The sequence below is a fragment of the Notolepis coatsorum genome (genome assembly GCF_963971535.1).
Source record: "Notolepis coatsorum genome assembly, chromosome: 4".
Taxonomy (NCBI): Eukaryota; Metazoa; Chordata; class Actinopteri; order Aulopiformes; family Paralepididae; genus Notolepis; species Notolepis coatsorum.
Genome location: NC_140168.1, coordinates 10,241,185 through 10,256,977, shown reverse-complemented (window position 1 = coordinate 10,256,977; position 15,793 = coordinate 10,241,185). Strand labels below are relative to the sequence as shown.

Here is a 15,793-nt window from a genome sequence, read left to right as displayed (position 1 = left end):
TGGGAGTCGGATGCTACTTTTTGAGTGGCAAACTACCTGCCGTGACATCGTCATGGCAACGCCACATAGAACACTGAACATTCTGAATTCGGTTCAGAACAGCTTGTTAAATAATAAGAGGCCTTTCCCCAGAATCTTTAGAATGCCCCATTTTTTCATTCTTTCCTTCACGCTGAAAGAAAGAACTACACAAACAAGGCCTCCCATTATATCCCCGGGCTATTAACGACCCACCTGCGACCGCTGCCACCGCTGCGGCAGATCCTCTGTGTCAACGCAGTAACTTGGAATTGTTTTCATCAGAATCCTTTTTTGTATTTGCTGTGAACATTCATGACCCCCCCCCCCCCCCCCACCCCACGACCATTTACTTTTGCGCCACCATCAGGCTAAAACTTTCCCATTATCAAGAGTGCATTTCCTGACCCGTAACTCGTCACGAAGATGACACCCCAGAGACGCGCGATTTTTTTCCGTAGCCGCATTTCTCTGAGACGCTCTCTGATTGGCCGACGCCTGTTTCTACACTGGTTAAGCTTAGGCACTCTTTCGAAGTTGGTTAAGGTTAGAGTTCGTCTTAGAGCAGGGCGATAGAACGCCAGGTAGTTTGCAGGCTGTTTGACGTGGAAATGGGCAAAGACACAGCTCGTCACGCGATTGGGCAAACGCGTCAGTGGCCAATCAGAGAGCGTCAGTCAGTGCCAATCAGAGAGCGTCTCCGAGAAATGCGGCTACGGAAAAAAAAATCACGCCCCAGAGACACGGCTCCTTGTGGACAATATATCCGCCATATTGGTTTTTCCACCATTTAGAATTGTTTGAAAAACACCTTTTTCTCCTATTGCCCCCCCCCCCCCCCCTCCCCCCAAGCCTGTTCACCCGATTCTCACAAATCTTGCCGTGTGGAATCTGGGGACAAACGTCTTTAACCCTTTCACTACCACACTACCAAAGGGTTAACCCCTTTCACTGCGACACTACAGAAGGATAACCCTTTCACTGCCACACGACAACGGGTTAACCCTTTCACTACACTACAGAAGGTTAACCCTTTCACTACCACGCTTAACAGTCTGTAGTGTGGTAGTGAAAGGTTAACCTTCTGTAGTGTGGTAGTGGAAGGGTTAAATGTGTCATTGAGATGATTGACAGCCAGGTCCTACTGAATTTCGGGGGGGGGGGGAACGCAGTTGACAGGATACGACACGTTACTTGCGCGCACATCGTCCGATTTGCACCAAACTTGACAAATATGTTCATCCTACAATAGTAAGGATTACCAACTACTCCTCAACGTCAAATCATGAGATATATTTTTTTTAAACGTGTTCTTATTTTGTGATATCCTAAGCGTTGTGAAACTATATGACCACCACTTAAATTAAAACAATATATACTCGTACTCCTCCGATGTGATTCTCACTAAACGTTTACACACGTGGAATCTAGTGACGGTTGGTAGGCCAAACCATTGACCAGATTAGGGGGCGTCGTCAAATGGTGGATTCTGACGACCGTTTTCCGGGGACACACGGCAATTGTGTAGTTGCCTGTTGCGACTAGAAATTCTTTGACGAGACACAAAATAGTTAATTTTGTGTTTTTAAAAAGAGGGGTTAAAAACTATGCCAGTATACCTTTAAGGGTAACACCTTGCTTCTCGGGGCCACGATAATACATGTAATAGTGTTTCTACCTCACATTATAATCTCTTGAAAAAATTCAGACAAATTACAGTTTGTCTCTCCTGCTTCAACCATCTGCCAATCGTTCAACACGTTCCCAGGGCCATGCCGTGTTTCCAACAGCGTCAGAATAGGATATGACATAGCAAGGTATAAGATGCTCTATAGCAGAACCGTTTTAAAAAAGGAACTGGCTGGGAGAGGTTCCCAAATCACACTCACATACATGTATACGGCAAAGGCACTCTCCTCTTTACTCACTCACTCACACACACACACACACACACACACGTGTTTCAACTTTGAACTTCTGTCTACTGAAAAAGTTCTCAAGACTGCATTATATAAAGCACCATCCATATCTGTCCACAATCCATAACATCGGTAGAGGTTTATTAAAAAAAAAAAAAACGAACGTAACCCTCCTTTTAGACTTTACCGGTCAAATGTTAAAAACTCCAATTTAAATTGGTCAGAAATAGCCAATATTTAGTTTCACTTGTTGCTGGACAGTCAGCGGATTGACTAACATTTGAGGTCCACGTCAGATAAAGAGGTAAGATGAGGATCTTCACGATGACCTACTGGACCCAGAGCGTTTAAAAAGTCCTTTGCCTGCGAGGGGAGAATACTGTTTACCAGCCAACTCCTTGTCATATGCCTGTGGACAGATAACAACAGACGTTACAATTCACAACTGTACTACATTACATACCACAACTACTACACAAAGGACCACTGCTAATATGGGAACGGATGGACCATAGGGGTGTAATGATTACATTGTAATGGGTAATGAAATCCAAATAAACAATTAGATTTGACTGTCGATTTTGAGGCCGAAATGGAGCACACACACATGGTTACTCACTAAAAGTCACTGGCCAAACATAATGTGAGAAATCGTTTTAAAATGACATAAAAAAAAAAAAAAAAAAAAAAACATTTAAAATAGAAATCATTACACTAGGGGTGGGAATCCGCGATATTATCAGAATACTTGAGTCACGATATGACAGTATTGCCCGTACCGGGCCAAGATTTATTTCACGTCACAAATAGATCAATACAGTCCATATTAAGTGATGTGTTTCTTTTTCAAATGTAGCCAAGAGTACAACCCTAACCCTATCAAAACAGCAGTCAAAGTGTAAATTTTCAGCACTAAGTTTGTCGCAATCCGGTAAAAAATGGTGCATCTATGGACATTATACAAAAGTAACTGTACTTTGTCAATGTTAGCATGGTGTTATTCACCATTTTCATTACAATTTACTTAAGCATAGTAACAGACCCAATATTTGTCTGTACAGATAATTCACCTAAAAGTAAATGGAAGATAGGGCGGCTGGGTGGCGCAGCGGACATTGCGCTCGTCACCAACGCAAGAGACACCGGTATCGACTCCGGCTGTCAGCGTTGCCTCCGGCTTGGGCCGGCCGTCATACTAACTGAATTGGCAGAGTTAGCGGGAGGGAAGTCGATGGGGTGGTAATCTGGACGTTGTGGACAGCGACTCCTACAGGTCGGACAGGGTGCCTGCACAGCAAAAGACAGGAGAGGGCGGGGGCAGTGTGAGCCTCCTACACGTTACTCCTCGCCAATGAGAGTCCGCGCTGGCAGGTGAAAAGAGAGCAGCTGGCTGTCTCCATATGTATCGGAGGAAGCATGTGATAGACCTCAGGGCTCCCTATAACGACCAGTAGGGGGCACATGCGCGCAACAACCAGGTAGGGGAGGGGGGAGTTGGCATAACGACTAAAAAAAATTTGGGATGGGAGGAAAAACATAGAAAAATCAGGAGGAGAAAGAAGAGGATTAAAAAAGAAAATGAAGATTGCTCCACTTCTACAAGGTGTGTACTTCTATTTTTCATCAGATGTTCCTGGTATCTAGGGACATCTATGGACCTCAGGGAATGTATCCCCAGTGTCAGAAATATTGTGCCTGTTACTATGCTTGAGTAAATTGTAATGAATGAATGAATGAATGAAGGAGAATATCAATTATTATTTTTATTTTTCATCTTTGACAGTGAATAACACCATGTTAACATTGACCAGACGTGAAAAATTTTGCACCTTCTTGAGATCACGTGTACAAAAAATCTAAGCAAATTAATTAAGGACAGATGATTTACAGGGTTTTTTGTAGATACAGTACTGAATTTTGCCATCCGGACACATGAAATATGAATATATAATATCAGGCCTATAAATGACCGTATTATGGCCAAGTCATACATCTATGGATCGGGTAAAATCTCCTTTTTTTTATAAACTTTTTCTCCTTATTTTCTCAAATTTTCTCCCATCCCAATTTCGTGTTTTCCAATTCTCCCCTCCCCGGTCTTGAACGTTGCTCGACTATGCCCCCCACTGGTCGGTTGTAGGGAGGATAGAAGCCTTGCATCACGTGTCCCCTCCGGTACACAAGGAGGCAGCCTGTCACATCTTTTCACCTGCCAGCGCGGACTCTCAGTGGCGAGGTGTAACGCATGGGAGGCTCACACTACCCTCGCCACTTCCTGTCTCTGCTGTACAGGCGTCCCCAACCGACCTGTAGAAGTCGCTGTCCACAACATCCAAATCCCCACCCATCGACTTCCACCCTCTAACTCTGCCAATTGAGTTAGTATGACGGCTGGTCCAAGCCGGAGGCAATGCTGACACCCGGATTCGAGACCGGAGTCTCTTGCATTGGTGACGAGCGCAATCTCCACTGCACCACCCAGCTGCCCCCGTAAAATCTCCTCTTTCAATCTGGATTTAGTACCACCAGTGCCCCTGACAGGGCAGCAAAAACCGTGAATGAAATCTACTTTTTATAATGTAAATAGCTCTGCCATTTTCCATCAGATTGAGACAAAAAAAAATTCCTAGACGTTCACAGAAAGGTAAAGAAACAAACTACGTTCTATTTTATAGCAATAACGTTCAGGTTTGTTCGACCCATGACCCAAATTTTATTATTATTATTACCTGCAAACAATGCCCCAAAAGTTGTCTGTTCATCTCACTTCAATAATTTAAATTTTGTATTTAACTTTTCTTAAAAAAGAAATAAAAGATCGATACTTGCTGTTCGTGTATTGATACAACATCGCCGCAAAGAATATCGCGATACTGTGCTGTATCGATTCCCTCCCCCACCGCTACATTATAATCCTAATGGACCAATACAAAGAGACAACGACAAAAAAAGACCCCTGTATGTTCTCCAGTTCCCACAGACATTGCAAAATGAAATTCAAGGACTTTTAAGTACTTTTCCAAGCACCATTTTTCATTTTCAAGGATGTCACTCAAAGGATACAATTAACTTTTAAATGCCGTTTTATTAAGCATCTTCTTGGCCTGCTTGCCAGCTAGAGCATCACACGCAAAGAAGAAATGAGGAAAAGCAGTTGGAGCGCGCGAGACAGCAACTCGTCGGGTTTTATTAAAACAGAACACATTTTTTTTTTCTTGATTCAGAACAATTTGATTTGAATTTCAAGGACTTTTTAAGCACCTCGTTAAAGAAAAATGGGCAGTTTTCAAGGAATTCCGGGCCTCGAAAAAAATAAATTGGTAAAAAAAAATCAAGCACTTCAAGGACCTTGTGAGCCCCCTGGTTGTCCTGTGTACCTTGGCTATGAGTCCTCCTTGTCGTCCTGCTCCATCTGGTCATCCGGCGTGTCGACCACCGCCACCTTCTCAGCTTCTGCCGTGACGTCCTCTATATGGGCCAACATGTCCGCCATGAGCGCCTCCTCCAGCCGCATCCTCACGTTGTGGACCAGGTCCTCCTGCCTCCTGGGGGGGGGGGGGGGGGGAGTCAAGATGGGGGAGGAGTCAAGATTCCGGTGTTTAACAGTACTGTATATTTGCATATCTTGTATGTCACAAATGTCACAGAACTGTATATCTGTATGTCATGTATGTCATAAATGTCATGATTAGATTATTATATCTGTATATTGTGTATGTCATAAATGTCATTATGAATTGAAAATGGGGGACCCTGATGTAAACAAGACGAAAGTCTTTCTCTGGTCTGCAACCCCTTAACAATTGTGTGTATTGAGTTTAGTGTTGTCAAAAATATCGATTTTTCGATACATATCGATTCTGAATATTTAAAACAGTTTCAATACTAATTTCCCACGAATATCGATACTTTCTGCACTATCGATACCAGCTGGCACGCCGTCTTCTCTCATCCTACAGCAAGTTGTTGACGCACACACACACGCTGCTCCCAGTGCATTGCCCCTGCCCCTCCCCCCACAGACCCGTCTAGTGTCAACGTCTCTCATTCGCTCTGAAGAGAGCAAGAGTGCAGCTCCTCTTTCAACATCACTTGAAAATGGCCCAGTAAACTATTCACTTTAGTTAAAAGCACGAGGCGTTGTCTAACGTTATGTAGCTGACTAGCTGGCTAGCTACTGATAGCTCATATCAACGGCTGATACCACCATTGGAGTTCGTTTTTGCAGCTGTTGGCTAGCTAGCTAGCTAACGTTAGCCACCCAGCAACTGTAGCTAGCTAATACGGTCTGTTGCTGGCTGCACCTTTTAATTCGCAATGGAGTGGAGCCAACTAACTGTACAAATCGATGCGATTGGCTGAGACTGTATTTTGTACGGTTGGCTGGCTGGCTGTTGTGGATTGGGGTAGCCAGCTAGCTGGCTGGAAGTTCGTAATGCAGTAGCTGGCTGGCTAACGTTGGCCAATATAGCTGTAACTGAACACCAACGATGCTAACCTTATGTGATCTTATGAGTTTCAGTTCATAGGAAAATACTTTGACTATAATGGTCAGAAGTAAATGAACTTAAGATGCTGTTATGCTTAACACGCATTCCTGGTGAATTGAAAATGGGGAACCCCCGATGTAAACAAGACTAAATTATTTTTCTGGTCTGCATCCTCTTAGCAGTTGTTTTGTATTGAGCCGTACTGTATTGTACCCATTCTGCAATCTGTTAATAAAGTTCTCAATCAAAGTACTATAAACATTACTTAATTTCTAAGATTAGATTAGATAATTTAGTCATTTTTAAATGTCTGATCTAAAGAGAAACAAAGAAAAGTGTTATATTTCTCTTCTCTTATAATACCAGAGAGAAAGTGAGGAGAATCGACCAGCAACAAAAAGTTAAAAAAAATTCAAATAAAAAATGAATAAAGAAATGTACATTTTAAGATTAAAATCTTTTCCCTGTGGTATCGAAAATGGTATCGTATATCGAAGTTAGAAATTCCAGTATCGTGACAACACTAATCGAGCTGTACTGTACCCATTCTGCAATCTGTTAATAACAATGTTCAATCAATCAATCCCTACCATACCACGTGTGTGTGTGACCTACCGGATGTCGTCGTCGGTCACCATGAAGGCCTTGCAGAGCGGCTGTGCCGTGTTGAGCCACACGCCGGGGTTCTTCTCCACCGCGGCGGTCAGCTGCCCGGTCACCGGGGTGGGGCTGGTGTGCAGGGCGCTGGCGATGGCGGAGAGCAGGGTCTTGTCTGAACACACGGGGCCGACTCCTGGAGCACAGAGGCACAGATAAGTCACGTTTTTTTTAACAAGTTTATTTTATTTATTCCTATATGACCTGAGATGTGTTAACCTTCTGTAGTGTGGTAGTGAAAGGGTTAACCTTCTGTAGTGTGGCAGTGAAAGGTTAACCGTCTGTAGTGTGGCAGTGAAAGGTTAACCGTCTGTAGTGTGGTAGTGGAAGGGTTAACCGTCTGTAGTGTGGTAGTGAAAGGTTAACCGTCTGTAGTGTGGTAGTGAAAGGTTAACCGTCTGTAGTGTGGTAGTGAAAGGGTTAACCTTCTGTAGTGTGGTAGTGAAAGGTTAACCGTCTGTAGTGTGGTAGTGAAAGGTTAACCGTCTGTAGTGTGGTAGTGAAAGGTTAACCTTCTGTAGTGTGGTAGTGAAAGGTTAACCTTCTGTAGTGTGGTAGTGAAAGGGTTCACCTTCTGTAGTGGTAGTGAAAGGGTTAACCTTCTGTAGTGTGGTAGTGAAAGGTTAACCGTCTGTAGTGTGGTAGTGAAAGGGTTAACCGTCTGTAGTGTGGTAGTGAAAGGTTAACCGTCTGTAGTGTGGTAGTGAAAAGGTTAACCTTCTGTAGTGTGGTAGTGAAAGGTTAACCGTCTGTAGTGTGGTAGTGAAAGGGTTCAACTTCTGTAGTGGTAGTGAAAGGGTTAACCTTCTGTAGTGTGGTAGTGAAAGGTTAACCGTCTGTAGTGTGGTAGTGAAAGGGTTAACCGTCTGTAGTGTGGTAGTGAAAGGGTTAACCTTCTACAGTGTGGTAGTGAAAGGTTAACCTTCTGTAGTGTGGCAGTGAAAGGTTAACCGTCTGTAGTGTGGCAGTGAAAGGGTTAACCGTCTGTAGTGTGGTAGTGAAAGGGTTAACTGTCTGTAGTGTGGCAGTGAAAGGGTTCACCTTCTGTAGTGTGGTAGTGAAAGGGTTAACCTTCTGTAGTGTGGTAGTGAAAGGTTAACCATATGTAGTGTGGTAGTGAAAGGGTTAACCGTCTGTAGTGTGGCAGTGAAAGGGTTAACCGTCTGTAATGTGGTAGTGAAAGGGTTAACCTTCTGTAGTGTGGTAGTGAAAGGGTTAACCTTCTGTAGTGTGGTATTGAAAGGGTTAACCTTCTGTAGTGTGGTAGTGAAAGGTTAACCGTCTGTAGTGTTGTAGTGAAAGGGTTAACCGTCTGTAGTGTGGTAGTGAAAGGGTTAACCGTCTGTAGTGTGGCAGTGAAATGTTAACCGTCTGTAGTGTGGTAGTGAAAGGGTTAACCTTCTGTATTGGCGCAGTGAAAGGGTTAACCCTTTGGTAGTGTGGTAGTGAAAGGGTTTAATGCTCGGGATGCTCACCCTGTAGGCCCTTGGGAAGCTCCATGGTTTTCACCAGCTCCTCTGCGATATCAAACGCACTCAACCCACTCAGCTTTCTCTCCCAGAACAACTGAAGAACAAAACAAACAAGCAAACAGAACAAACAAACAAACAATTAGCCCTGCTGGCCAGTAGGGGTGTAACGGTACACAGAAGCCACGATTCGGGTACGTACCTCGGTTTTGGGGGTCACGGTTCGGTAGGATTTTTTTTTTTTTTTTTTTTATAATAATAATTATTATAATTATTAAATATAATGATCTTTTATTAAGTTATACTTAGTTCCACCTAGGCTTGGCATGGTAGTCAGTGATACCAGTGTCATTCTGTGTTCAGGCATCCACTGAGTAAATTAATTCCCTTACTGCCCCTGACCCCACCGGTGTAGTTTCAAAAAAAGTATGAACATTTTCAGTAATGACCCTGTTGTGTTAAACATATTTTGGGAAGGGGTGAATTTGGAGTTTTGAATAAAATTATGCGCACAAAAAAAAGTCTGCATGTGCGTTCCGTTAGTGGTTTTTAACACGTTGAGTGCCAGCGACGTGTTTTGTCGTCTTTTCATGTCCCCCGTTGAGTGCCGACGACGCTAATTGTCGTTTGATTTTTTTATTAGCGATCTGAATTCATATTTCATCAACGAGTCTCCTGTTGGTACGCGCCCTATCGTCTATCCCTGTGTAACTGCAGGCCATTCGATTATACTGGTGGATCTCTGGGGGGGGAGCCAACTCGCTCCACTATGCTGGCGAGGGATCTGATGAAGATGGAAGTGATCGCACGATGGAAAGCAGCCTGGAATATATATTTACAGCAGCCAATAATCAATCAATAAACGCGATCGATATTTGGAATGGCGATCAGGAATTGGAATAATATTTTTGGAGAACATCTGATCTAAGGTAAGGAATCTATGTTACCAGTCTTGGGGTAATCGGAGATGTTTTTACCTATATCTCAGCGTGTCCCGTATGTGTATATGTGTGTGTGTGTGTGATGTTGAGGAAATGAGAGAATAGATTTTTCAGCCCGCTTCTCTAGCGTGCATAAGTACACATATACTATCGATAATCTAGCGTTTATTTGAAAACGATTCATAAATAGGCCGACAAATGACAACGTGTCTAGTGTATTCGAGAATATTCCAATAAATGCCGTTTATGAGGGAATCTTTCACACAATGTTGACTGCAAACAAGTCATTGATAAGCGACGGGCAGATTAGACACATAGCCATAATTTAAAACATAGATTATGCGTTTTTAAGGCTATCATTGAAGTGGATGCTGGCATCCAAGGACATTAATCAACGCTATGGCTGGCACTGAAAGTGTTAACGACGTACATTGCATTAGTTCGGTACACAGCGCGTACTGAACCGAAGGTCCTGTACTGAAACGGTTCGGTGCGGATACGTGTACCGTTACACCCCTACTGGCTAGGAATGGGCAACAGATGGTACTATTTAGGTATCTATAGTATAGATATATATTTCACCCCAGACAATACCTTTTTTCGGTACCTAAAGGGGCAAAGAATGGCATGGCAGCGATTGAAGCTTTGAAGCATTCGAATAGTGATTTTGACATGGATTACCATGGCAGTGATTGAAGCTTTGAAGCATTCAAATAGTGATTTTGACAGCGATTGAAGCATTCGGGTCAGCTGTACAGATAATTTAAATCAATATATTATTTTGTATCAATTTGTAGTGATCCTTCCCTCCAACAGACCAGGCCAGAAGCGCCACATACGTAGTTTCTTGTGCGAGCAGTACGCGTGGGTTGTTCGCACCAGCAGCGATTCCACCACGCTCCAGTCTGCTCTGCTGCTCTTTTATAAATCACAGGTAGATCTGGTAATCATCATGGGTTAAATTCAAAATCAAGAGCCAACTCTTGGGACATTTTAAATCCATAATTTTAAACCATTCCGCCTCTTATTTTTACCTTTACGCTGGGTGCATACTATGACCTTTATCATGTTTTGTAACAGATTACAGAAATTCAAGAAGCCTATTGGAACGTGAGGTTCTGATATGATTTGATGAATATATCTGCATTATTTTATCCCACTTTATGCTTTGCTCTTGCTGCTTGTTTTACACTGATTTTATGTCTTATTTCTTACTGATGTAAAGCACTTTGAACTGCAATCCCCTGCATGAAAGGTGCTATACAAATTAAGTTATTATTATTATTATTATTATTATTATTATTATTATTATTATTATTATTATTATTATTGTTATTATTATTATTATTATTATTATTATTATTATTATTATTATTATTATTATTATACTGATGTGTGTGTGGTTTGGGAGGGCATATCTTGTTGTATTTATTTCAGGTATTTTCTTTAAATTAGTCACCCCTGTGACTGTCTGTATGTTTTCATTTATGTTCACGATTTCCCTTGCACTAACTAACTGGCTAATTCACGGTGCATGAATGTGCTTTAGCCAGTACGAACAGCTGGTAATGAATATGAATGAAAATTGAAAATGTATATTTAATTTATGTTTTAGGCTTATATAAATGCAGTCATGCTGTTTTGTTTAATGTTATGGAAAATCGTCAACATTGCAAACTTTTCAGCTACATGTTTGAAGGAGTGTCTAGTGGGTCAGCTGACTAACAAAGCGGGAAGGCTTGGGTGTGGTCCATAACTCACCTGTCTTGGTTGATCCACAGCCTTGTGTGGGTCAATCTTCACCTTGTTGCTTGGGTGATTTGTCACCTTGGTTACCGGCTGTTTAAAGATGGATGCCGTCTGTCGAACTGGTAGTGTTGTGTTTAAGTCGGGTTTGGCCTTCAAGGAAGACAAAAACAAATATAAGTCTTTAATAAGTTTTAACAGTCAACCATTATTTTGATATTCAATATTCAAATCACAATCAAAATAAATAAAACTATTTGAAGGCGTAGGTCCGAATGGGCCTGAAGCAGTCCAGAACCGTGTTGTCCTGTCCGTCCTCACAAAAGTAGACCAATCATAGCTGATTTTGCTGACATCACATGCTGAAAAGTTGACCAATTAGAGCTGATGATTTTGCTGACATCACATGCTTGAAACAGCTAGCCCAGCCAGCCGGGCCACAAGAATGTATTCCATTCATGGAAATAAATGGGATACACATGTGTCAGACAATCGTTTTGTATGTCAGAAACCAAGCTATGTTCACCAACAGCAACACACAGGAGCTTTGCCACATCCTCTTTGAGAATGGAAGTAGCAGGGGTGTAAAAAGTACCCAGAAATTATACTTAAGTGAAAGTATACGGGTACCGTCTCAAAATCTTACTCAAGTAAAAGTCAGAGTATCTGGCTAAAAACACACTTGAGTAAAAGTCAAACGGTTTCTACTTTTAAATGTACATAGTACTAAAAAGTAAAAACTTTTTTTATTCCAGGGGAATGAAATGTTCCGTTTCGTCTTCTTCCATCACTCGTACTATCGTTTGTGGCCATCTTCTGTAGCTTGTCACTCGACGGCCTATTCTTCTGATAGCAGGTGTTGTCAGTAAATGTTCGCTAGCTACTCAATATTTTAGGCTAAGCTACACATGCCGTCTTGTACAACAGCTTTTCACAAGCCATACAACGCAGGGAATCATCAGCATGGCATTCGGATGAAATTGAAATATTGAGTAGCAAACATTAAATCAGCATCAGCCATGGTAATCTAATCACGCTTTGCTGAGGTTTTCCCTACTTGTTTGGATGTCAAAGGCGTATGGCGGCTAGCGAGCTTATTTACCATCATCTGCTTCATTGCATCTATTGTCTGCTGTCTGTCTGCACTGTTGTTAAGACTACCAGTCTCGTTACAGTAACAGTTACATCTGGAGTTTCTTATTTGTCCAAAATGACTTATTTACCCCCATTATAATCACCCCAGATAAGAGAAAGAAAGAGAACTTTATCCTTCGTTTAATTCTTCCACACACAAAAAATGAAAACACTTTCAGGAGAAAGTTCCCGGAGGTTTCAACATGAAATCGCCCCATTTCAAGTTAGGAGTGTGAGGAGATGGTGGTGTGAGGATTATACCAGGGTTTCCACAGACATTGCTAAATTAAATTCAAGGACTTTCAAGTACTTTTCCAAGCACTATTTTTCTTTACACATGGAATACTCTGATTGGCCCATCAGTCACATCTAGCTGCTCTGATTGGCCCATCAGTGTAGGCATCAGCATCCTGTCAAGCAGCTACACAGTGTCTAGTGAACAGAAGGCCACGCCCCCCTCAGCCTACTGAGAGTTGGCTGTGCAGAAAGGCTGCACTGAAACACTTATAACAAATCAACTGATACATCTGAAGCTGAAACAAGTATACTCATGAATAACATTCCACAATAAGCTATATTTATAACTGAATTATTATACTGGGTTTTTAATACTGAGAAAGATTTGATTGAACATTAACCAAAGACGAACGCAAAATCAAGTGGAACGTGGGATTATTTTATCTGCTGGCTTTTTTCCTTCTTTATTTAAAAAAGAAAAAAGTTTGACATGCACCCCAGAGTGCAGGATGGGTAAATGTTGCCAATTTCCAGGGAATTGAGAGCAATGTCATTTGGATACCAGGACAAAAGAAATACTTGACTTTCACTTCTGGCTATTTTAAAACTTGTGTAAATAAAAAATACTTTAAACTTGTGTAAATAGAATATGATGCACATCCAAAATCATGGCTCTTGCCCCCGATTTCCTCACTAATAATAAAGCTCCATCTCACCTTGATCTGATGGTTGTTGTTGTCATAGCGATGCTTGTGCCTGTTGTGCTGCACCTTGGTCATGAGCATCCTGCCAGCCCGGGGGTCGATGCTGTGCCCCTCCGTGGTGTTACCCAGACAACGAGTGATCTGGGGCCTGCTCAGGAAACGCTTCGTAGGAGGGCTAGGAGGAAGGAACGAATGAAAACTTTATTTAACAGATTGCAGAATGGGTACAATACAGTACGGCTCAATTACACACAATTGTTAAGGGGATGCAGACCAGAGAAAGACTTTCGTCTTGTTTACATCAGGGTCCCCCCATTTTCAATTCATAGTGATGGCTAGGAGGAATAATCAACATAAGAATCGTTTTTAACACAACAGTGGCATTTCAAACATAGGAGGCCAATAAGGGTTTAACTTTTGTAAATGCAATAAGTGCAATTTCATTTATCGTAGCAACACTTTGTAATTAGACTAATTTGATTAACTATAGATAAAACACACTGCCTGTGCAGTTATCAGGATGCAATAACATTTATGTCATTCATTGGTAAGGGCTTTGTTGTTTGCCAAGTGTGTTTTGATTGATTGATTGGATTGAAAATTGTATTTAACAGATTGCAGAATGGGTACAATACAGTACGGCTCAATACACACAATTGTTTAGGTGATGCAGACCAGAGAAAGACTTTCGTCTTGTTTACATCAGGGTCCCCCATTTTCAATTCATCATAACATATATGACATACAGATAGACAGTACTGCTACAACCAGACATTTATGACATACCAGATCTACAAATACAGTACTGTTTGTGATACAAGAAGAAGTCTAAAAAAAGAGAGAGTATATACATTTGACGTAGAGACTGTACATTGGAGGAGGTTGGGGGGTGTAAGGGCCTAACATGACTATAAGCAGGATCATGTGTAAACAATGAGAGAAGTTAGATCACGTTAGTCCTCCACACTAGTCCACAGCTAACAGCAAGTTAGCGAAGAACGCGACAAACTGCCGACGAAACTAGTCATCTAACCACAGTGGAAGAGTTACAACTAACTCGTAACTGCACGTGTTGTATTATTATTAATTTAAACACGAGTAAACTGTTAGCCAGTTAGCTAGCTGGTTAGCTGATAGCAGCAGCACTGCATGTGTGCTGCTTTGCTTTCCCTGCAAGAAAAAAGGAAACTTTCTTTTATTAACAACTCGTCGACTGTATCTCGATTATTGTGCCTACCTTTTTATCTCCATGCTTGCTTCTGTCGTGTTACTGAAGCGCTTTCCTTTTGATCGTGTGTGTGTGGTGGTGGTGGAGAGATGATGCGATAAGCTACGTTATTATTGTTGTGTGTTGTGTTGTGAGCTCAGCAGCTGCTGCTGTATCCCTCCGCGCTCTCCAGACACTAATCACGAGATCACTCCGCGGCGCTGTGTTACAGCACATCATCAAGATTAGAGCTATATTCATCCGCGGGATAATAAAGCTGCTATAAACTAGTTCTTCTAGTGTACTACTACTGACCTACATTTAAAAATAAGTTAATAAGTAAATACAAGTATATTTTAGGGTTATATTTACCATGTTGAAGATAACCGATTGATTGATCGATTGAAAATTTTATTAACAGATTGCAGAATGGGTACAATACAGTACGGCTCAATACACACAATTGTTAAGGGGATGCAGACCAGAGAAAGACTTTTGTCTTGTTTACATCAGGGTCCCCCATTTTCAATTCATAGTGACTGCAACTGAATTCCAGTGAAACTTCACAGAATAATTTGTGTACTTCTCTTTCTTCCAATATGGCTGCATTGGTAACCACTTTCAAAAGAAAGAGAACTACACAAACATTCCATGCAAGGCCCCCATGCAACCCAACCCCCTCCAATGTACAGTAAATGTCATAACCCAACCCCCTCCAATGTACAGTAAATGTCCTAACCCAACCCCCTCCAATGTACAGTAAATGTCCTAACCCAATAATACACGAGACCCTCTTCTTGGAACCAAGTAAGGTTTCGTGGATAATCCAATGTACAGTTACCCCCCCCCCCCCTATCCAACCCCCCCCTCCACCCCACCTACCCAACCTCCCCCAATGTACAGTTTCTTCGTCAAATGTATATACTCTCTTTTTTAGACTCTCTTTTGTATCACAAACAGTACTGTATTTGTAAATCTGGTATGTCATAAATGTATAGATGTAGCAATACTGTCTATCTGTATGTCATGTATGTCATATATGTTATGATGAATTGAAAATGGGGGACCCTGATGTAAACCAGACGAAAGTCTTTCTCAGGTCTGCATCCCCTTAACAAATGTGTATTGAGCCGTACTGTATTGTACCCATTCTGCAATCTGTTAATAACATTTTCAATCAATCAATTCATGTCGGCACCTGGACAGTAAGTACAGTAACACAACGCAAACTCATTTTGTTTCTACTTTCACAGCCATTATAAAGTTGGACA

The 15,793-nt window shown here is 41.8% G+C and overlaps 1 protein-coding gene across 1 annotated transcript; it reads right to left on the bottom strand.

Moving 5' to 3' along the window:
* Nucleotides 1–375: 375 nt before the first annotated feature.
* LOC311227109 (methyl-CpG-binding domain protein 3-like) lies at nt 376–14,687 on the bottom strand. Its single transcript, XM_084312648.1, has 7 exons — nt 14,553–14,687; nt 13,328–13,490; nt 11,256–11,393; nt 8,560–8,650; nt 7,043–7,220; nt 5,315–5,482; nt 376–2,346 (listed from the first exon to the last, which is right to left on the bottom strand). Exons 1-6 carry the CDS (start codon nt 14,564–14,566, stop codon nt 5,320–5,322), a joined length of 747 nt encoding a protein of 248 aa, XP_084168774.1. The 5' UTR covers nt 14,567–14,687; the 3' UTR covers nt 376–2,346; nt 5,315–5,319.
* Nucleotides 14,688–15,793: the final 1,106 nt, after the last annotated feature.

Excerpts from the sequence above, each read along its gene's own strand:
- LOC311227109 (XM_084312648.1), bottom strand. Across the intron at positions 8,651-11,255 it reads CTGTGGATCAACCAAGACAG|TTGTTCTGGGAGAGAAAGCT; the intron begins GTGAGTTATGGA and ends TTTGTTCTTCAG. Across the intron at positions 7,221-8,559 it reads GCTTCCCAAGGGCCTACAGG|GAGTCGGCCCCGTGTGTTCA; the intron begins GTGAGCATCCCG and ends TCTGTGCTCCAG.